The 23,423-nt window shown below is 39.5% G+C and overlaps 1 protein-coding gene across 1 annotated transcript in view; it reads right to left on the reverse strand.

The window, feature by feature from the left end:
• The window catches only part of NUP107 (nucleoporin 107), a gene marked incomplete in the record, with an annotated part of 1,716,438 nt that extends 1,696,116 nt beyond the window's left edge, over nucleotides 1–20,322 (reverse strand). The window contains 3 exon segments of the mRNA XM_044088020.1: nucleotides 6,899–7,020; nucleotides 7,577–7,619; nucleotides 20,198–20,322. Of these exon segments, the coding sequence (XP_043943955.1) occupies nucleotides 6,899–6,901 (3 nt within the window).
• Nucleotides 20,323–23,423: the final 3,101 nt, after the last annotated feature.

Below are 23,423 nucleotides of genomic sequence, written 5' to 3' on the forward strand. Positions count from 1 at the left end.
ATCCTGAGGTGAGGCCAAGATTAAACAGCTGTCCTAACTGTGGGTTTAATTCCTCATTGAGTTCGTGGAGCACACAGCCGGGGACACCATCCGGTCCCATGGATGCTGTGTTTTTGCTTTGGTGAGAGCAGTTCTCACCTGGGCATTGGAGATGTTTGGGGGCTACAATCCTCTGGTATAGATATCTCTCCTTTTGGGGGGGGGAGTTTGCACTGAACCTGTCAGCCAGTATGTTGGCAATGTGTGTAGGTTCAGTAATCTTCACATCATTTTGAACTAATTCTGAGCATATCTGGGAGTTTCCTCCTAGGTTTCTAACATAGCTAAAGAAGGCCTTATGATTGTCTTTTGAGTCCTTGGCGATTTTTCTCTCAAAATTTGCCTTGGATGATTTTATGAGAGCTCTTAGTTTTTTACTTATAATGATCAAAGGTGTCTTACCTTTCAAGGATTTTGCTCTATCTTGTAGTAGCTTCCTCCTTTTGTTGTAGAGCTTGTTTATGGCTGGGGTCCACCAGACTGGACGATTGCCTTTGGTACAAAGAGTCTTAGTTTTGTTTGGGATTGCCTGATCCATGCAGTCCTGTAGGTGCTGGTAGAAGGCATTTGTAAGTGATTCAGCGGTTTGAGTAATGTTTAACACTGGCTCAGGGGCCTTAAAGGAGGCCACACTAGTTTTCAGAAGTGTGAAGTCGGCTTTTGAGAAGTTTTTCACTGTGGTCTTTTTTATTTCAGGTGGGGGCGGGATGAGGACCTCCAGCGAGATTAGTTTATGATCTGATCTCACCAGTGAGGGGTATACTTCCGGTGTTGAACATTGTGATCCCATGTTCATGATGATGAGATCAAGTATGTTTTCTCCTCTTGTGGGGATGGTGACTAGTTGTTCCATGGCATTTGAGTTTATGAACTCCAGGAACCTTTGGGCTAGAGTGTTTGGGCTTGAGTAGTGTTCCCAGTCTATATTAGGGTAGTTGAAGTCACCTAGTATGATGGTGTTTGGAGATACATTTATCCCCTCCATTGTTTTCAGGAAGGCCATGTGAGGTTCCTGTGTTTGAGAGGGTGGCCTGTAACATGCTACAAATTGCGGAGCAGTCTTGCCTATGGTTAATTGCACCTGGATGGTCTCCGATGCATCGTGCGTTGCCACCAACCTTGAGGTGTGGGTGTCCTTTATGAATATGGACCCCCCCCTCCTTTCTTGGCGTTGTCCGGATTTTGGGGCCGGAACGCATGATATGAGGTGAAACCTGCTAGTGCTGGGGTGCTCTCAGGAGCCTTGAACCAGGTTTCTGTCACAGCACAGACATCGATGTTCTCCATACCGAGAAGGGCCTCGAGTGCGTGCATCTTGAGATTGAGACTTCTGGCATTGAGCAGCATTACCCTTAGTTTTTTTACTTTTTTTGTGTTCTAGGGTGGTAGGTTTAGAATTTGAGCCTTGCCTAAAAGGGTGGCAAGAGCCTTTGCCAATATCCGGAAGCCTAGGGGTGACAGGTGCAAGCCGTCCCTTGCGAAGCAGCATGGCTTGTCCAGCATGTCATCCCAGGCAGACAGACATTGGATCCCCTTTGAATGACACCAGAATTTAAGCCAATTATTAAAGCTGATCATCTTATCACTGTATTGTGGCATCATTCTAGGTGAAGGTAGGATACTGCTCAAGGTCAGGGTCATACCTGCATGGGCTACATAATCAGAGAGCTCCTCAATGTCTCTTTTCATGTAGTCCAAGGAGTGCGTCTCAGGTCGTTGACACCAGCGTGGACAATGACTGAGTCGTACTTGTACCTGCTGTTGAGAGACCTGAGTGCTTGTGTTATGTGGCGGATTCTAGCGCCCGACATGCAGCTTACTGTGACCTTCTCCTTACTCAGTCTGGTGAGCGGGACGTCAGTGTGTCTGACTATGGAGTCACCTATGACAAGTATGTTTGGTGTCGTATTTGGCCTTAAGGGAGTGACTGCTTTGCACACTGATTTTGTTGTTTATGTGTTGTTTGTGTGGTGTATTGAGTTTGCAGTTGCTTGGGTGTCTGCTTTGGAGGCCTCTGCTGTTTAGGTAAATTTTTACTCAGAGCCTCCGAGTATGTCTTAGTGTGTTTATGTGTTTGATTCAGTGGTGTGGTTGAGTTATGTGAGACTGGTATTGTGGTGTGTGTAGTTGCCTTCTCCTCTTGCCTGGTCTTGCCAGTCCTGAGTTGAGAGAGCTCAGCCTCCAGTCTGGCTAAATAGCTGCATCTCTCACAAGTGTTAGTGTTACGTGGGAGGAGGAGAGGGTTGTCCGTGTACATGAGGCAATTGTAACATTGTCTCAGAATTCCCAGATTCACCAACTGGGCAGGAGAGGACGCCAGCATCTGACCCTTCGACATGCTAGAAAGAATTATGAGTTGGTATGAGACAGAAAAGTAGTGGGCTTAGCAGGGAAGTGGGCACTTCTGGGGGGTTTTGCTACTGAGAGATTTGTATAATATAGGAGTGCTTGACCTGCAAAGAGAATGCTTATAAGACAAGGGATATGCTTATAAGACAAGTGCTGAGCTTTTTGAGAAGAAAAAGCTATTTGGAACAAGTGCTGCACTTTTTAGTGTAGGTGTAAACTGTTTAGGTTCCTAACAGAGCAGTTCTAAGGGAAAAATTGAAGAACAGACTTTCTGGAGCCAGAAAGAGTTTAACCGGCGCTGCCCGATGCTGCTCTAGTGGCAACTCCACGCTAAAGCACGTTAAAGCGTGCTTGATAGCAGGGGCTGGAAAGAAGCAGGAATAGACCCAAAAGGGAAAATAAAACTACAGTTTCAAGTCAGTAACCACCTCTACGGGGGGCAGGGAAGCTGCTCAATGTTAGTCACTGCCACTGATCAACAGAGACACCCTCCTTCAGCCAAAGCAAAAATGGCCTCACAGAAACTTTCAAACAGTTCAGGAACAGCAAGCCTGTAACTGAACTTTTTTAACTCTCAGAAAAGTGGGAAAAAAGCAAGATTTTTTTTTTTTTGTTTTTTACAGAGATAGCAGAGGTTCACAAGTAATATCAAGTTATAACAGTGCAGTAAATGACCCCACACAAGAGTGCTAGGTCAGGGACAGAAAATATGCAAGTTAAGAAAAAAACGATTTAAAATTAAGTGCAAACAGGAAATTCAGCAAACAGCTTTTGGTTGTGCTCTAAATACAGCTACTAATACAGAAATCAAGTTTAACAAGCCAGAAAATACTCAAGCTAGGCAGCTATGCAGAAAAACTTAGCAAATAAACAGAGAAATAATACTTAAAATCTCAAAAGTGGCTCCCTTCTTCTCTCAGCGTTTTTTCCTCTTGGAGGGTGCTTCACCAACAGCCAACAAGCCTGAAAAGACACCCAAACCACGAGGCAACTAGGTTTTAAGAGAGGAAGATGAAAGAGTTATGGAAATGACCCCTAGTGGCCAATAAAACTACAGTTTCAAGTCAGTAACCACCTCTACGGGGGGCAGGGAAGCTGCTCAATGTTAGTCACTGCCACTGATCAACAGAGAGACCCTCCTTCAGCCCAAGCAAAAATGGCCTCACAGAAACTTTCAAACAGTTCAGGAACAGCAAGCCTGTAACTGAACTTTTTTAACTCAGAAAAGTGGGAAAAAAGCAAGATTTTTTTTTGTTTTTGTTTTTTTACAGAGATAGCAGAGGTTCACAAGTAATATCAAGTTATAGTTCAGCAACACGATGGCTGGATGGATAACCATAAATGTAGTCCTTGGGTAAAGTAGCATAGCCTTCATCAAACCGTTAACCCTAGGCTGCTGTTTCATTCTTACTCCCTGGAACTGCATTACCTTGGATGACTACTTTTATTTCCTAAAAGCAAGAGACACAAATTGGAAGATGAGGCAAAAATCCAGACATTCTTTGAAAATCCATAAAGTTAAGAGGTATGAGTTCATGTTCAATACAACACTCTCCCTGTCAGGAAAGCCACAATTTAATGAAAGTGTACACTTACTGTATGATATATTTGTGAGCTAACTTGTTTGTGTTCAGTAGGTAGACTGATCATTGTTAGCCTCTTTGTGCATGCGTCTCTCTCTCTCTGTCATGCACACATATACACACAATCTTCTTCTACTTTCACGCACACAATTCTGCTTTCATGCATGCACTCACTCACTCCTTACTTGCCTATTAACACAGGTAATTGCTGACCCTTTCAAAGGCAACAGCGGTAAATCCATACACGAGTCCCTCTTCAGCGAGAAGACACACACACACACACACACACACTGACTGTTCGGCGCAAAATAATGGTGTAAAAACACTGACCCTTTTTTGGCTCAAAAACAAAACTAGAAGGGTGCTTTGGTGCATGCGCACACCGACATTAGCGTTACAGGTCACGGGAGCGAAAAACACAAAGTGTTTTGGGGCATGCGTACATCAATGTTGCAGTTTGAGGTTGAGGGACGCATGTAAGAGCTCTGAGGGCCGCAGGTTGGACACGTCTACTTTAGGCAATCTGAGTGGGACAGGGTATCCGTGTCCTGAATTCTCCTGGTGAGAAACCTCTGTGAGCATTCTAACTGCTGCAAATGTCTGTTTAGATACATGCCAAACAGGGCTTTGCATTCAATGACTGGTCTGATAAGAGTCAAGTAGAGTGGTTCTATAAAAATTCTCTGAACATGGATGCCATACCCTTACCTAGAAGATGGGCAACATAGAATGATTTTCTTATTATCTTAGCTACATGTTGGTCAAAGACCAGATTGCTGTCTACATATTTTCCCAGATCCCTTACTACTGAGTCGACTCTTAGGGACAGTAAAGTACATCTATGCTTTGTTTCATGTGGTTTGTTGTGTTTTATGCATTCATAGATGAATTTTACACTAACTGCCCTGAAGGGTTATTTTAAGCCTAGCCAATAACCTGAGGTCAAAAAAATCAATCCCTCTACCTTATGTCTATGACATGACCACCTTAACCATTACACTTCAGAGAAACTTCTCTATCTCTCACAGATATGTCAAGAAGAGGGTAAAAGTGCATGCAATTGTAGGCAATTTACACTACACAATGAGGTCACTTGCCCTCTGCAGTAGATTTGCATGAAGGTGTCTGCCTGCAAGTAGATGCATTTTATGTGTCTGCACATAGTAAAAGCAGCAGGTGTCTTGATGATGGCAACTGCATACACACATGCAGAATGCTAGGATAAGTACCCACATGTGTGCTATGCTGGAGAAAGTGCATGCTCATACGAGTACAATTAAGAGTGCTCAAGACTGAAGAAGGTCAAAAGGTAGATGAACATTGCATTTATCCATTAAGCAGTCTGTTGTAAATGCATACAAGATCCTAAGGATGGGAAATAGTATCAATGGAAGAGAACATCACACATTCAATATTCCATGTCAAAGAGTCAAAGATATTCAGATGTAAAATTTTAAGCTACATACTAGGACATGGCAGTATAGAGAAAAGATGTTAGCATCAAAGGTTTGTCTACTTATGTTGATTTATAAATTATAATACAAATTTAAGAAAACATATATTTTGTATGCCAGATGTTAGTAGTCTTGCAGGCAAAATCAATACAATACTCTCACAATATTAACCTACAAAGCCATATACAGTAGATAAAAAGCTGCAGTGGCAGCACTGGGTATCTTAGTGTTTTGTACAAGACAGAACCATCTGGTCACCTGGAGGTCACATGGCGTTTATTAAATGAATGCAGTTATAACTATAATCAACAGTCATAGCTGCTTTACCAAAATGCACATCACAGAATGTCTTCTCATAACTCATGTTAAAAAAAAAAATATATATATATATATATATATATATATATATATATATATATATATATATATATATACACATTTTTTTTTTTTTTACACCTGTGTATATAATGCTAATTTTCCAAACTACTTCTCTATACACAGCGAGTACCTTTACGGATTATATATGCAAACAAACACCTGCTTATACATTATTCTCCTCAGCAGGCACATTCCCCTTATTTTTCAAACCACGTCCTATATTACCATTCAGCGATATCCTCATCTCCAATTTTAGGCAGCACACTGAAACAGTAGACTAAAGAGGTTGCCGCCTGCCATAAAGTAAGTGAAGAGTACTGCAATTACCCATTTAAGGTCATTTAGCATCAGCTCAGTTTGTAACCACAGATACATTGAGCATTTTCCCTCCCTCATCTACTACATTAACACTAAAGATGCAATGCATTCTTGCAGAACTCTCTTAGGATAGTAAGGGACCATCACCCACAACTAAAAACAATCCCGGAAAAAAAAGCAATTTTTCCACAAACTGCTAAATCAAGCTTTTCTATTGCTAAAGTGACTTTAGTCCTATATCCCCTACAAATGAGACTTAACCCCCCTCCATGCTGTCTAATCAAAATAATAAAGATCATGACATCTGAACGAAACAAATCCAGTTTGTGACTCAACAAAAGGCAACTCAACATATATCTTATACATACACATTTATATTTCACTTGCCATTTGGGTACTTCTGGATTTATGTGCAGTATGCAAGTCTAAGCCTAAACAGGCCAAGGCCCAAAATTTGATTTGCAGAGTCACAACTGGTCAAGGCCATGCCTTACTGGACCAGCCAGGTCGACTTTAGTAGTTCTGAATTGTGGCAGCTACTTGCCAGCCTTGGAATACAACCTTGCAACTACTTCAGTGTGCAATAGTAATTACAACGGATCTGAATCAGGATTATATTCCTGTACATCTCAAGTACTGCACTACTCATCTTTGTTCTAGAATAAAGTGCATTTACTGCACAGCTATACTTTCAACACAGTTTATAACAGTTAAGAAAATGTGCTGTTTCAAGATACTAGGGATCTTCATAAAAAGGAAATAAAGCTATCCATTTACCATTATGACAGATCTAAATCATCATGGCCCGGCGTCAACCAGCAAGACTTGAACTCTTCCCATGCTCCAACTCCTCCCTATTTGCACATGATGCTCTGTGCTCAGACTTCCGCTCAGAATATCTAGAGTAACATTTAAAAGCAAAGTACTTAAATATATAAAAACAAAACAGTATTGTTCACATATGCACTTTAAACCAAAATATCCTCCTAGCTCACATCTACCACATTATCCTCAATTAACTTTGTACAAAATATCGTAGATTAAATCATTGCCATAGATAAAGCTCAAAGAATTGTTGGAGATCAAAAACCCTGAAAAAATAAATAAAATCAATCTCATGCAAGCAGTGAGAGACCAGAGCAAATCCTATGACAAGAAAACTTCGACACCAGGTATATTACTTATACTTACATAAAATAACTGTAAAATGAACTCCTTACAAATCTTAACATCCCCCTTCAATCCCCACTTTCCCATACTTTCATTCATTGCATATAACAAATGGGCAGTCACCACCAGCTATAATGTGTTTATGATCTATTCCATTCTCGACAGAAGAAATCCTTAAACAAGAAGTACAACAGATGGGATCATAGCAGCTGTGTAGAGAGGTTAAATCACATAACTGGAAAGAAAGCAACCCAAGTTGTAGCAAATTTTACCAGGGCAACTTACCTTCGAAACCGACAAACTATTCACTTTGGACAGCTAAGAATTTCTGGAAATGGACAAAACAAAAATCTTTACAATATCTATTAACGACTTTGTAAACACCATAAAAAAAAAAAAAAAAAAAAAACATTAAAACCCAATAGACCAACATTTTAATCAAAAGTTTACAATCCCATCATCTATATAAAGTAAAACTTTCCACAAAAGAAAGGAAAAATATCCACTGTTAATGTAGTCATTTGTGGGAAGAACAACCTGAAACTGCGGTTCCCAACGCTAAGCATCAAGAGAGAACAAAAATGAAACGCACACCACAAAGCACACAGTCATAGCACACTCCAAAGTTAGGGAGCCTCAGAACTAAAATAAATGATTACAGACCAATTGCAAATCCATTCCCTTTAGCAGGAGTATTGGGGGAGGGCAGGTCATATGACAAACTGCAAGAATGCACTGAAATACACTGTGACCCAAGACAAACAGCACAAATTCAACTAGTCACCACTTATTCATTAACAAGTTCTATGGACCATAAGCAACTTACCAAGGTTATATTTCCGGATCTTAAAAATGTTTTTGAAAATACTGATCACAAAATTCTTCTACAAAACCTGGAGACACTGGTTTAGCTAGTGGAGTACTTTTACGGCTAGACAAACTGCACAACGAACAGATCTTTCCACACAATATCTATAAAAACTAGTTTCCTTTCCAAAGGCATCTCACAAGGATAAGTTTTGGGGTCCCTTATTTCCTTTATTCATAAACCACCTCCCATATGACCTAACATGACCTATCATGCCCCCCACTTCCTGTGCAGTTATTAGAAAAGCATACAAATCATTCCACAATTACTCCAAGTCTTTATTTTTCTGTGACAGTAGGTGACCAAAATAAACCATTCATGAACTTGCATGAAAACAATGACATTCTGAACTGCAGAAACATGTACTCCTCTGCCCACATTTCTACAATCACAGACCCACATGGCAACCACCTACACACAGTAAAATCAAAAGTATAGAACAAACATTTTACACAAACACAAACCAAAAACGTATTAAACCCAACTGAAAACCTCACACAAGATATCCAATTTCCTCCTTTTTCATACAGCTCTAACTCTACTTCACTCGGGGCTGCCACCCCCAGTGAAAGATTTTTGAAAATTATCCTGCAAATTACTTAAGGCAAAAGGACTCACTACTGGGGCTTTTACTCTCTGAAATATTCTTATGTAGGCGGAGTCCCTGTTAACTAATTATCGCATCTAGTTGTTAGTGCTTTTACTTCATTATATTGGCATATTGTGCACACTTGCAAGGTCTTTTCCCCTCCCTCCATTTCCTGCCACTACAACTAACTGCCACTGGGTGGCAGCAGAACACCATACAGGTGAATCTTAGCCCAGATAAGCAGCTCGTCCTGTAAACAGGACAGTGCTCTACAGATATTTAAAATTCTCCAATATTTCTGTCTACTGTAAAGCCATCCAAGTCCCTTCACAACAGTTATTTGTCCATTCACAGTGAATAAATAGTGGAAAACAGGTATAATCCCTGCAATTGAGGCACAACTTTGCTTACCTTCATTATTCAGACTCCTGATACTTTTTTTCAGGTCTTACCTCATAGGTAGGGCTCTGCCCGCTCCACTCCCCTACTCTACTCCCACCACGCACCCCCTAGCTCATTTCCTTTATACCTAAGCTTACCACACCCAACTCCCATCCCTCAGCCAATCACGCAAACCACCACCACCACACCCTCCCCCCTCCTTTGCTCTCATATTACACACACTACACACTGTACCTCACCAATCAAAGTTGCTACAGTCCATCCTACCAATACATTATCAGGACCCCTACACATCACACAGGGTTACCTCTATACACTCCTACCACTTCTAACAAACCAAACATGTACTTCCATCAAATAATTCTAACAAACCAAACATGTACTTCCATCAAATAATTCTAACACTAGCACTCACCATCACAGCCCATCTAATCTCACCCTACTTCAACAGCATTACAATCCCCAACCTCACCTCCAACATTCACTAACTACCACTTACTCATCACACCCTCACTCTTTAACCATACCACCTATGACCCTCACCCCTACAAACTCCTCCATTATCAAAGCAAATCTAGCATATCCATACAATGTGACAGCCTTCTCCAAATACCTAAAAACCATAATAAACATTGCCTCTCACCTGCTATGCAGTGGAGATATCAACCCCAACCCAGGTCCAATAAGTCCAACAAATCACCAAATCAGCCTAGAACCAATACAGGTCTACTTAAGAAAACATCAGATATTCTAATAATAAATCATAACATAAGAAGCATTCTTAACAAAACTACTGAGCTCCATGCGACCATAGCATTATACTTACCTGACATCTTCCTCACAGAAACATGGCTCAAACCACACATTAAAAACAAAGAAATACTTCCCCCTGGTTATAGCATACTATGAAAAGACTGCACAGCTAAAAGAGGTGGAGTCGCTCTATTTCAGATAATCAATGTTTAACTATTTAACATAGAAATCCCTGCATTTAATAATGCAGAGATCCTACTTGCCAAGGAATGACTAAAGACACAAAAACAGCTAAATATTTTAGGATCATATATCACTCCAGGAGACATCATCAAAACCCTAGAATCTCTTCTCCACTGGGCATCAGAAAACCCATCCCCCACAAAACTATTATACTAGGTGACTTCAATACTGATTGGACCTCACCCAACTCACCCCACCCCTCAAATCATTATTAACCTTTAAGGCTTCTCACAGCTTATACAACCCCCTACTAAAAAAAAATAAATCACTACTAGACTGGATTCTCACAAATCACCCATCTTCCACTCATAAAAGGTACTACACTACCACACACTTTGATGAAGAAGATTGGGAAGTGCTCGCTTAGAGACCAAACTAAACTCACTACAACTAGCTTTCTTAAAAACGCATCAAAATACACTAAAAACTTTAGGGCTGACAACTTTAATACAGTCCTTAAACACTAACTGGTCCCCCCTTTTAACAATTCCTTTAAATGAAGCAGTTGAGTATTTCAACACTATCTTCTCAACCAAATGCCCCACCAAGACAGAAGCGCACTAAAACCATCTATGCCCCATGACTTACCAAGAGGACTAGGCAACATATCAAACAAAAGGGACAAAGTATGTGACACCTGACACCAAAACAAAACTACTCCTAATAGGCAAACACTCTTAGAACTGAGAAACACAAAAAAAAAAATTCTATAGTGAAATTCAAACTAAGCACAATACCAACCCACAAAAGTTCTGGGCCAATATAAACAGTATTCTCCAACGAGGTAAATAACTCCTCATCCAAACATAGACACCACCTCTATAAACAAACAGTCACCCAATTCGATGAGTTCTTTACCAACTCTATACTAAAACTGTCAAAAGACCCACCCTCCTCAACCTCCTCTATATTATATAGCCCATCAAATAATAAAAAAACTCCTTCACCCTGTACCAAACTTACACCATCTACAGACACCTAACCAAACTTAAACCCACCACCCTAGCAGTAGACAAACTACCTGCCAAATTCCCACAAATAGCTGCCAAAGACATTTTCTACCCAATCTCTATAATCATAAACAGATCAATCTCAGAACAAAAGGTGCACCTCTCTGGAAAATCTCCTACATTATACCAATACACAAAGGGGGCACCTCCACTGACTTAACAAAACTACCACCCTATAGCTATACTTTTCCCATGGGCTAAAATACTGGAAAAATCTATCCACACCCAGATCCTAACACATCTCGCTCCAACAATCTTCTTGCCGAAACTCAACATGGATTCCAACCCCAACCATGGCACTACCACTGCACTCATCCATTTTAGTAACCTATTATGCAACAACGGCCAACTAGTGTCTGAAGTTTTCCTTGACTTATCAAAGGCGTTTGATACAGTCTCCCATACAAAACTTCTAACATCAGTCTCAGAATTAAAACTAACTACTCCCACTCTATTATAATTTCAAGACTACCTCTCCCAACGCCAACAAGCTGTTCAGTGGTAAAACTCCCTTCCCCCTACTTCCTGTAAAACTAGGGAGTACCCCAAGGATCAATCCTAGAGGCCCTACTTTTCACTATATTTACAAATAATCTTCACAAAGCCACCCCTCTAGCAAACCTGGCTCAATATGCTGACAACTCCACCATAATCTGCTCTGCCCCCCACCCTCCAACAACTTCACATCAAGACCCAAGAAGCTTTTACATCCATCAAAACCTGGCTAGCAAACTCTCAGCTAATACCAAATCCTAAACAGACCCAACTTATGCTCTTCCATCCTTCCAAAGCAGCAGCATCTACTTCCCGTTCTCAATTTCTGCATCAGATAGTACCCGCATCACCCCCCCCCCGTCACACTAACTAAACTACTAGGGGTCATTATTGGCAATAATATGAATTTTAACAAACAAACAGCTCTTACAAATAACCAAAGTCAACAAAACACTAGATACTCTTTACAGATGAAAAAACATCCTAACCAGCAACAGTAGTTACCTTAGCTTGTACCCATCTTCTCTGTACCCTACTGTATGCTTCTCTTGTCCTAATTAATCTAAACAAGAGCAATTTAAACAAGGTATCAGTATGCTACAACAAAATAGCAAAATGCACCACAAACTCATCCTACTGCACCCACCACTGTCAAGCCTAAAACAGCTTTCCTGGCTTAAACTCCCAAACACTTTAGCTCTAAACCAACTTCTTCTAGCTCAACAAATACTATACCAATCTGACAAAACTCCAGCCTTACAAGACCTGATCACCCTCTACTCCAATAACCGAGAACTTATATCCACTAGCAAGGCACTAATCGCAATCTCCAAATGCCATTACAGCTCTGGTGACTCCCTGTATTCTAGCAACATTGCCAAGACTTGGAACTCCCTATCACTACAAAATCAGGGTACAACCTAACAAATCCATCTTCAAAAAAAAGCTTATTTCCCACCTAAACTACTCCTGGACATGCAACTGCCTAGCACCTGGCTGACATATTCTAACACCTTTCCCCTACCCACTATCCAAGCTTTTCTTTAAAACCCCCACAGATGCACTATATCTTATCACACATTATTTACCAACTCATCAACGTTTACTCCCCACTGTCCCATCTATACTCACTAACTCTTCCCTAGACTAAGCTGAAAAGCTTTCCCTTAAAATGTCAATGAACCTCATATAAACTTGTCTAGATTTTCCTCCTCTGACAAACTGGCTAGTATTTTTAGTTGTCCTTTCTTCTCTTATTTTCATTCCATCTTCAAGATTATCCAGCTAGTATTTTTTAGCTTTTCCTTTCTTACCTTCACTACATCTTCAAGATTATCTACACTTTATATACTGCATGAACAACAATCATGCATGAACAACAATCATATGTTACTACCTACTATACTTTTAAGTGCATGTCTAACCTACTATGCTTATGTAAATATCTTATGCAATCATATAATCTGCTACATTTTATAACTATGTCTAAACCACAATGCTCATGTAAATATCTTATGTACCGTACAGGGGTCTTCCACCTGCGGCTCTTCCACTCCTCTGCAGTGGCTCCCTGTAGCTTTGAAAAATAATGGCCACACAACACACACACACACACACACACACACACACACACACACACTGATCTGAGGGACGGATTTTAAACATTGCTCTTATAAACTTAGAAACTTGCTAGAATGTCATTGTTTCTGTTACCATGCATTCCACACACAGACTGATTGAGCAATCCCTTGGCAGCAGCAACATCTCCTGAAAGATTTCTATACCTCTCCACCATACCGCTGAAACTCTTACTATGAGAAATCTGGAAAGAGCCACAAATGAAGAGGGAACAAAGGAACAAAAATATAGTGATGGATTTCAAATATTGCTGTTATAAACTTAGAAAATTGGCTTTAATAACAATTTCTGTTAACATGCATTTTACACATACACACAATTACTTTTGCAACTGTATAGATTTTTGCAGAATGTCCTGATTTTTGCCTAATATGTTTGTCTGTTTCTCAAAATTTTGGTTTTCTGGAAAATTGAGGGCTGAAGTTAGAAAATATAGATAGACATTTGAGTTTCAGACTTCAGAAAATTCATGCTAATGCAAAACTTATTATATCAACTTTCTAAGTTTGTAAGAGCAATATTTAAAAAGTGTCACTATTTTTGGGCCTTTGTCCTCCCATTATTTATGGCTTTGTCCAGATTTTTTGCAAGAGGTTGAGAGGTATGAGTAACACACACACACACACACACACACACACACACACACACACACACACACACACACACGTGCGCATGCAAACGGGCAATGCGCGCACGCACACACTGACAGCGACTAAGTGATCCCAATATAAATCCCAAGAAAGGAACAAAAATAGGGATGGATTTTAAATATTGCTTTTATAAACATAGTACAATAACTATATATAAAACTTTATATGTTGTGTTATCTTCATTTTAGGGGTCAAATAGGTTTTCAGGCTCCAGATGAATTTTATTTGGCGGGAGAGGGGCCAAAATGGCTCATCTGATAGTGAAGGTTGCAGACCCCTGGTATAGTATGAGCTTTTCTCCCTAGGCATCCAATGAAAATGGACAGCTCTGTCCAGTCGGACCTTCCCGGTAAACAAATGTAAAATAAATAAAAGGAGCAAGACAAAACACAGCACTGAATGCGCCAATTACTAAATAAATTAGAATTCTGCCTTCCTATCATAGCCTTAATTCACCATAAAAATCTGAACTACCCAGCCCCCCCTCAACAACACAAACATGATCATAAGAGTTACTGATCTTGCCTTGCCCAACAGTAACATTAACTATCTCCCAGGTACTGGTAAGCAAAGCTTTCTTTTCAAACTCATACTTCTAAGATAATTGGAGATTTCTTGGTGTGGAGCAGTATCAAACTAGATTTTCAGCTTTAACTACTCACTATGCAACCAAGAAGGGTCTGTGCACTACTTGCCATCAATCCAGCAACACAAGAGAGCATCCTCACTGATAAATAAATGCCATGCCAACAGAATTAGGAAAAATAGCACAAGCCAATTCAGAGAAACATCCAAAATCCACCTGAAAAATGAATAATGGTCACGTTTAGTGTCTTTATGTACAAGCTAGTAACCCACAGCTGTGACCTCTGATCAAACAATATCCTAACTAAAACACCCTCCACTAAGGCAAACAAAAATAACTACAGTAAATTAAGAATTTTTCCTAAACTAGAAATACATATACTCAGTCAAAATCAAACACAAAAAAAACTGTTAATTATCTTATCACACTGTGTGTGTGTTAAACTTTGAAGCATTTTTCTATACTCCAATTACTCAAGTTATCATGGACTGTACGTTTGTAATTTATAAAGTGCATTTCACATGCCCTCAGTATGCTTTAGTTTGAATTCCATGTCATAAATGTCCCTCTTACTAAATGTTAATTCTAGTGTACCCAGTTTAAATTAAAACTAGACCGAATTCAAGACTAAAAGTTTGAATCATACACTGTTCATTATGAAAGCCTGAAAACAAATCTTTACTGCTAACTGTACTACTATCAGCCTGGGTCATGAATGCAAAGTTTCACTTTGGACCAGCTCACCTACCCAGTTAACAAATTGAAATATACCTCAAGTTGAGGGAAGGAGCATTAGTATGCTGATAAAGAGATACTTAAGATACGTTGGTAAATACGTAAATTATATTTTTACACCTCCAGCACTTAGTCTGTTTTCAAAAAATTTTCCCAAACACTTCACTGTTAAACACCCTTTTATATCACAAATATACATCACAGATCTGCTTAACAACATTCCCTGTAGAATCTGTAAACCAAGCCAGTAAGTTCTTCACTGCTACTAAATTCTGCATACAATAGCTAGCTTAACTAAAGTTCAGGACAGTTCCAACACTGGTGCTCTCCCCAACCTAAAGCTGTAACTCTGAATCTTTCCTCACAAGCTGTGAGCTGTAAACTTTCTCATAACCGCAGAACTGTAGCAAAGAGCTTCTACTAGCATCTAAAACACATTAATTCATTTAACGCTCTCTTTGCCTGATCAGCATCTCTTCTGAGGTGTCCATCACACCACCTCCATCAGCTTAACCCTTGGGGTCTATATCATATGATACACAACACCCTTTACTCTATTTTTGGAACCAGAATTCTGTTTGCTGCTGCAGTTGCAATTTGAGCTGGTTGGTGAAGGAAAACATGGTAAAGAACTTACAATTGGGGCTGGACTGGACAGTGAGTTCCAGTACAGAGGGCTATGTGGCAAAAAGCTCTGTGAGCAGAAACAAGTGAATAGTGGAATAATAATGTAATACATGACTGAATAATTAAATCCAAATAATTCACAACCAAATAAAATGAATCAGGAACCTTTATTAAATCATAAAAACATTCTAGCACTTCATCTAACGCCTTCAAGAAATCTGAACATCCGTATAAAACAAACATCTAAAAAGTTACAGGGTTATGACATCAGTATACAATTAACTAGCCATCCTTGTTCAGTTAACCTCCTGATTTAACTATTTAGGTTTCTGTGCATCATACTCTGTTATTTTTGTACATGCATTGCGGCATCTAATGCATTTTAATCCCCTTCTTTCCTTATTTATTTGGGGTTTTTGAAGTGAAACATCTTTAAGAACGGTAGTGCGACTTCAGAGTGAAACAAAAACTGAAATGGAAGTAAGACTCCACTGGACAGTGGTGCTGTTCGGCACCTGACTGTTGCAGAGCCATGAGTCGTCTAGGGAAGGTAACCTGCTTTGGGCAGATTCTGGAGTGTGAGAATCCTGTATCACACATGCACTCACACCACACATCATTAGGATAAAGGGACTCTGCGTCATTTAGAACAGATCCCACAAAAAGGACACAGCTAAAATACTTGCTCTTACTCTGAAAGCTGCTACATTAACAGTTTTTTTTTTTTTTTTTTTGCATTGACATGCATTTTCTGAAGGATAGGAAGTATGCAAATAAAATGTCTTGGAACAGACTACGATCCCAATCCTTAATGTTTTGATAAATAACCATACATTTCCTGAGGGACAGACCAAAAATATTAGGCAGAAATCTGGACACTCTGCGAAGATCTGGTCGAATGGGAGGTAGCTCTAATTATATCTGTCTGTGCTTATAGGGTACGTCTACATCTTGAAATACAAATACATATCCACCTGCAGAGAATCAAACATCTTATCAAAGGGTATCAAACAATATGATTATGGAAACAGGCTGCAGGGAAGATGTTGACAAGAAAATTAAAAAAAAAAAAAAAAAAACTCAGGAACAGGGAAACATGCTAGTTAAATGAATGTGGGGAGTCAGACCCTACACTGAACATATTCCCTGAATACTGAGGGGTGAGCATCTGGAATAAAGGCAAAGATGTGGACACTTAAGAAAAGAAAACAAATTTATACCACAAATGGAAATGGAAATATGGCAGCTAAAAGTCGGGAATGTGTTGAGCAGGACCGGGATCACTCCACTCAAATGAAAATAGGGAAAAGTGAAATGGAGCTTTACAATGCAATGGGCTCTTAATGAGAAGTGCACAGAAGAAACAGGGTCTATATTATATGGGCAAATTGCTAATGCTCATAATATTGAACGCAACGGACCTCGAACTTCCTATTGTGGGGGACTGCACACCCCCCGCTAAGTATATATTCCAACTCCGAGATCGCACTACAGTGAGGAAAGGGCAAATATCCCATTCTTCACTGTATCACGATCGTAGAAAAAAGCACTTTGAGGTCCGGTACTTTCGATATTTTCAGCGTTTGCAATTTGTGCGATTCGCTCATATGAAGAAACGTACTCTGCAAGCTTTGATACTGCTACCATAATGCTCAACCAGTCAGGGACAAATCCAGAAATAACTTAATATTAGCACTGTTAACTTGGAACATTGACAGAATAAGAGAATATGAATTAACACACATTTTCTTAACTAAAAGAAGCTTGTAACTCTAATTACTATCATTATTAACCAGCAGCAATTCCCCACCAGTCACCAGGTTTTAAGCTGGATTAAGAGGGACAGACCTAAAAATTTGTGAAAATCAGGGTCATTCCTGAAAATCAGTCATCGATGGGAGGTATGCTGCCTGCTTCCATTAAACCATTACAGAACTGATTGGTGCTTGGTGGCTGTAGAGATACAAATCCACTTCAAAAAAAGTGGAAGTAAAACAGAAGAAGAAGAAAGCAAGTTCTGTTGTCTGATACCCATGATAAGAAAAGTCAATACTTCAGAAAGGAAAAAATTATATAAAACAATAACTGTATAAATAGACAAACAGATACATGCATCAATACATGCATGCATAAATATGCACGTATGCGCATACGTAAATACACACATGAAGTGAAAGAAATGAAAACGTAGCTTGTGCAAGAAAGCAGATTTTATACTTCTGAATTGTCCAGATCTGGACCATTTGCTTTTCTTTGCACTTCCTTACAGACGTTTCATTTCCACCACTCGTGACGACCACACACTTTTTAAAGTTTCATAAACTTTTTACTCAACCACAATCCAAATAAATTTAGTGCATCCCTCAGTGACATCACCATAGGGATACCACAAACTACATCCATACACTTTAATGTAAACATCTCCGCACATTCATAGTATAGTGCTTACTGAAGTCTATGAACGCATGTCAGACTTTCTCAACATTGATGCCAAATAGGTTAAAGTTTACATTTTGTCCTTTGTGAGATGCTCATAGTTTTTTCTTTCCTTTTAAAAATAAAAATATATTGTCCCCCCAATCCACCCACCCATACAACGTACATCAAAAACATTCACTAACACACTAACAGGAGGGAATGCAGTTCGGCACTTTCTTTACCCCACACTGTGGTGCAAAATTAAGGGAAGCAAAATGGACATTATAAGCTAATATACACAGAGTATTTATGGTTATATAACAGTGTAGTGCCTCGCAGGTGGTACTGCACAGCTTGGGGCGTGGCATACATGATTGACACAGAACATGCAACACAGAAGTAAAAAGACATTTTAATTAGGGAAGTTAAATCATTATACATCAAAGGAAAAATAAAGAGAAAACATTTCGCAGGATGCGCAGTAGCAAATCCCGCCCCGATAATTACTAATAATTTATAATAATTACTGTACAGAAACAACGCAAAACAGTTTGCAGCCTTCTACTTAAATATACCAACTCCAAGATGTCTCAACATTGTGTTAAAGTAGATATTTACTTTACCTTTTGCTTTGTATGAGCGGTATGCCCCATATCTTTTAAATAAATATTTACTGTAAACAAGGACGGTAAACAAACAACGTAAAACAGTCTTATACATGTTATTGCAGGGGGGACACCCCCCCCCCCCAACTTATATATACCAACTCCGAGACCGTATTCCGTTTTACAAAACCGATGCAGGGCATGTTGACAACTACAGCGGTCAGTCAAAACTGCTAAAACTTTTGAGATACAAGTTGGGTATAAGTAAGTATTCCTCAGACTTCCCACAGAAATGGAACGGAATATATCAGTGCAGTTATGGGCGGTCAGGGGTGGGGTTTGCTACTGCGCATCCTGCGAGGCACTACACTGTTATATAACCGTCTTTATATTAGAGCAGTTTCTTAATGAACTGCAACATGAACTAGCTTCCCAAAGGGAAATCATGGATCAATGGATTTTTATAATGCATCATATAAACACACAAACAAATAGCGGCAATTCAAACTTTATTCATGCTCACTTCTACCACCACAGCAACAAGCCTTCAAATAGAGAAAGAAATATAAAACACTAGAATTATTTGATGGAGCTCTACATAACACTGACTACAAACACTGGTGGATACAGAACAGTCTTTAAAAACAAATAAATACTTATCTAAACTATTCTGGAAGCTTTACATAAGAAAAACCACAAAGACCAACTCAGCGCAGCCCAGAGGTCCTAATAGGAAAGCATGCATTACATACAGAGCCCATCACACAAATACTGGTGAATTAAAAACATTCGCAAAAAGACAGAGAAAAAAAAGGATAGCTCAAATGGTTAAACTACAAAGAAATACCAAAAACTGCACTTCCTTAGCTGAAAAAATACCCAAGAAGTGACATAACTAACGGAAAGTTAGCAAATCCCGAATTAGAACAGGGTTGTTGTATAAAGCATTAAGATAAACTATTGAAACGATTTAAAACAGTTTTTAACCAAACATAATGAACCCTATAAACAGGGGCACTACCTAAACTATTTAATACCATACTGGATGCAAGGAGCAGTATACAGATCTTAGATTTCCTACGAACGTGAAAACTTCACCCATAAAATCAGTCAAGGGAAATGTAAAACAATGATGTTATACCAAAAACAGAAGGAGTAAACTTGTCAACAAGTTGTACAAATACTTAACATAAAATCATAACACGTGCGAAACACGTAAAAATAAATATGTATAAAGAAAAATAAATACAAATTCTACAGTCTAAACCAAACGGAACATGCACTTACTCAAAACTACACCTTACAGGTTTTAATCGATAGTGTCTATAAATGCCTTATAATCGATACTCCCACATTTTTCAGACTACCGCCTTTCCACAATCACTTAACTAGAAATGACGTTAAGCAGGAAAAGGGGGCAGAGACGTCCACTAAACATGACGTATTGTATAACACTTTTTTTTTTTAAGAATGAGTCGTATCTTATTTCTGCAGAGTGCAAAGACTTTTCTTTCTTTCGGTTGAGATAGACTTATGTATAGGAACCGTCAACTGTCATTTTCGAATAGTTAGAAGATAAAGCTATTTTTTTTAAGTTTAATTAAAGAAAGGGTAGAAGAGCCAATGATTTGGACCGACCTTTCATCTGGCTCTTGCATTGTGTTTAAAGGGCTTTATCATTTCCTGTATATGGTTCGATTATTAAGCCCCTTATAGTTCTAAGAGGAAGCTCGTTCAGTGAAATAATTATTTAATCTATATGTGATTTGTTCAAGTAACACAGTCTAGAAAGAGATCACCCCTAAACAGTGCATAAGAAATGGAGAACACAATGACAACTGGCTGAAATTTATTTGAAATAGTTCAGTTATGCAACCTTATACTTCTTTAATTGTGAGTTGGAGACATGGTGGTGGAATGAGGAAGTACAGGAGAGTATACAGAGAAAGAGGTTGGCAAAGAAGAAGTGGGATTGTCAAAGAGATGAAGAAAATAGACAGGAGTATAAGGAGATGAGGTGCGTGGCAAAGAGAGAGGTGGTGAAGGGTAAGGCATATGAAGAGTTGTATGAAAGGTTGGACACTAAGGAGGGAGAAAAGGACCTGTACCAATTGGCTAGAGAGAGGGATCGAGCTAGGAAAGATGTGCAGCAAGTAAAGGTGATAAAGGATAATGAGGGAAACATACTTACATGCGAGGAGAATCTGCTGAATAGATGGAAAGAGTACATTGAGGGGTTGATGAATGAAGAGAAGGAGAGGGAGAGAAGGTTGGATGATGCGGGGATAGTGAATTGTGAAGTGCAATGGATTAGCAAGGAGGAAGTAAGGATAGCTATGAAGAGGATGAAGAGTGGAAAGGCTGTTGGTACAGATGATATACCTGTGGAAGCATGAAGGTGTTTAGGTGAAATGGCAGTGGAGTTTTTAACCAGATTGTTTAATGAAATTTTGGAAAGTGAGAGGATGCCTGAGGAATGGAGAAAAAGTGTTTTGGTACCGATTTTTAAGAATAAGGGTGATGTGTAGAGCTGTAGTAACTACAGAGGGATTAAATTGATCAGTCACAGCATGAAGTTATGGGAAAGAGTAGTGGAAGCTAGGTTAAGAAGGGATGTGATGATTAGTGATCAGCAGTATGGTTTCATGCCGGGAAAGAGCACTACAGATGCAATGTTTGCTCTGAGAGTGTTGATGGAGAAGTACAGAGAAGGTCAGAAGAAGTTGCATTGTGTTTTTGTAGACTTAGAGAAAGCATATGGCAGGGTGCCTAGAGAGGAGTTGTGGTATTGTATGAGGAAGTCGGGAGTGTCAGAGAAGTATGTAAGAGTGGTACAGGATATGTATGAGGGTAGTGTGACAGCGGTGAGGTCTGCGGTAGGAGTGACGGATGCGTTTAAGATTGAGGTGGGATTACATCAAGGATCAGCTCTGAGCCCTTTCTGATTTGCAATTGTGATGGACAGGTTGACAGACGAGATCAGATAGGAGTACCCGTGGACTATGATGTTTGCAGATGACATTGAGATCTGCAGTGAGAGTAGGGAACTGGTGGAGGAGACCCTGGAGAGATGGAGATATGCTCTAGAGAAAAGAGGAATAAAGGTCAGCAGGACTAAGACAGAATATATGCGTGTGAATGAGAGGGAGGATAGAGGAATGGTGAAGATTCGAGGAGTAGAGGTGGCGAAGGTGGAGGAGTTTAAATACTTGGGATCAGTAGTTCAGAGTAATGGTGAGTGTGGAAGAGAGGTGAAGAAGAGAGTACAGGCAGGATGGAGTGGGTGGAGAAGAGTGTCAGGAGTGATTTGTGACAGACGAGTACCAGTAAGAGAGAAAGGGAAGGCCTACAAGAGGGTAGTGAGACCAGCTATGTTATATAGGTTGCAGACAGTGGCATTGACAAAAAGGCAGGAGTTAGAGCTGGATGTGCGGAGTTAAAGATGTTAAGATTTGCACTGGGTGTGACAAGGGTGGCCAGTATTAGGAATAAGTATATTAGAGGGTCAGCCCAGGTTGGAAGGTTTGGAGACAAAGGCAGGGAGGCAAGATTACGTTGGTTTGGACATGTGCTGAGGAGGGATGCTGAGTATATTGGGAAAAAGATACTAAGGATGAAGCTACCAGGTAACAGGAAAAGAGGAAGGCCTAAGATAAGGTTTATGGATGTGGTGAGAGAGGACATGCAGGTGGTTGGTGTGACAGAGCAAGATGCAGTAGACAGGAAGAAATGGAAACAGGTGATCCGCTGTGGCGACCCCTAACGGGAACAGCTGAAAGAAGATGATGATGACGCATACATACCTCTCTAGCAATTGGGGATATATCTGAACAGAATCAGGGACAAATCCAGAAATATTCAGGGACACATGTTAAATGTCATTACTATTAACTTGAGGCACTTACAGAATGAAATAATATGAATTAATATACATTAATATACATTTTCTGAAGTAAAAGAAGTCTATAACTCTAATTACTGTTATTATTTATTAAGTGCAAATAATAAGGGTTGCCAGCTTTCTTTGTGGCTAAAACCGGACTAAGGTCACACCCCTCACATCACCCATAACTCCACCCATCCCCACCCCCTCTCCCATCCATGCTCTGTCTATTTTGTGACATCACCATGACAGTAGTTGATGGGAACACCCTCTTTTTCTGTTCCGGATGCCTGTTTTAACTGATTTACTATGCTTTTCTGTTAAGGGCCAGTTACTATAAGGGTTAACAAAGGGTGTGCAATCCTACTGTGTAATGTTCCTATTATCCAAATGGTAGTCTGACCAAGAGCAAGGCTATTTAGGAGTGGCCTGTACATTGTCACCATATAGATATGCAAGTACTTTAAGAGCTTAAATATGTCTCACAAATATCAGCTACAAAGATTGGTTTAAATATATTTCATAATAAAAATACTAGACAATACTCAGTAAAGCAACACAGTAACTTCAGAGTTCAAAATCACAGGAAATATTTAAAACAACATTGCAGGACAATCTCAAATAAATATG

The sequence above is a fragment of the Protopterus annectens genome, chromosome 11.part0, assembly GCF_019279795.1.
Source record: "Protopterus annectens isolate FY-2018-M chromosome 11.part0, PAN1.0, whole genome shotgun sequence".
In the NCBI taxonomy this organism is placed as follows: domain Eukaryota; kingdom Metazoa; phylum Chordata; order Ceratodontiformes; family Protopteridae; genus Protopterus; species Protopterus annectens.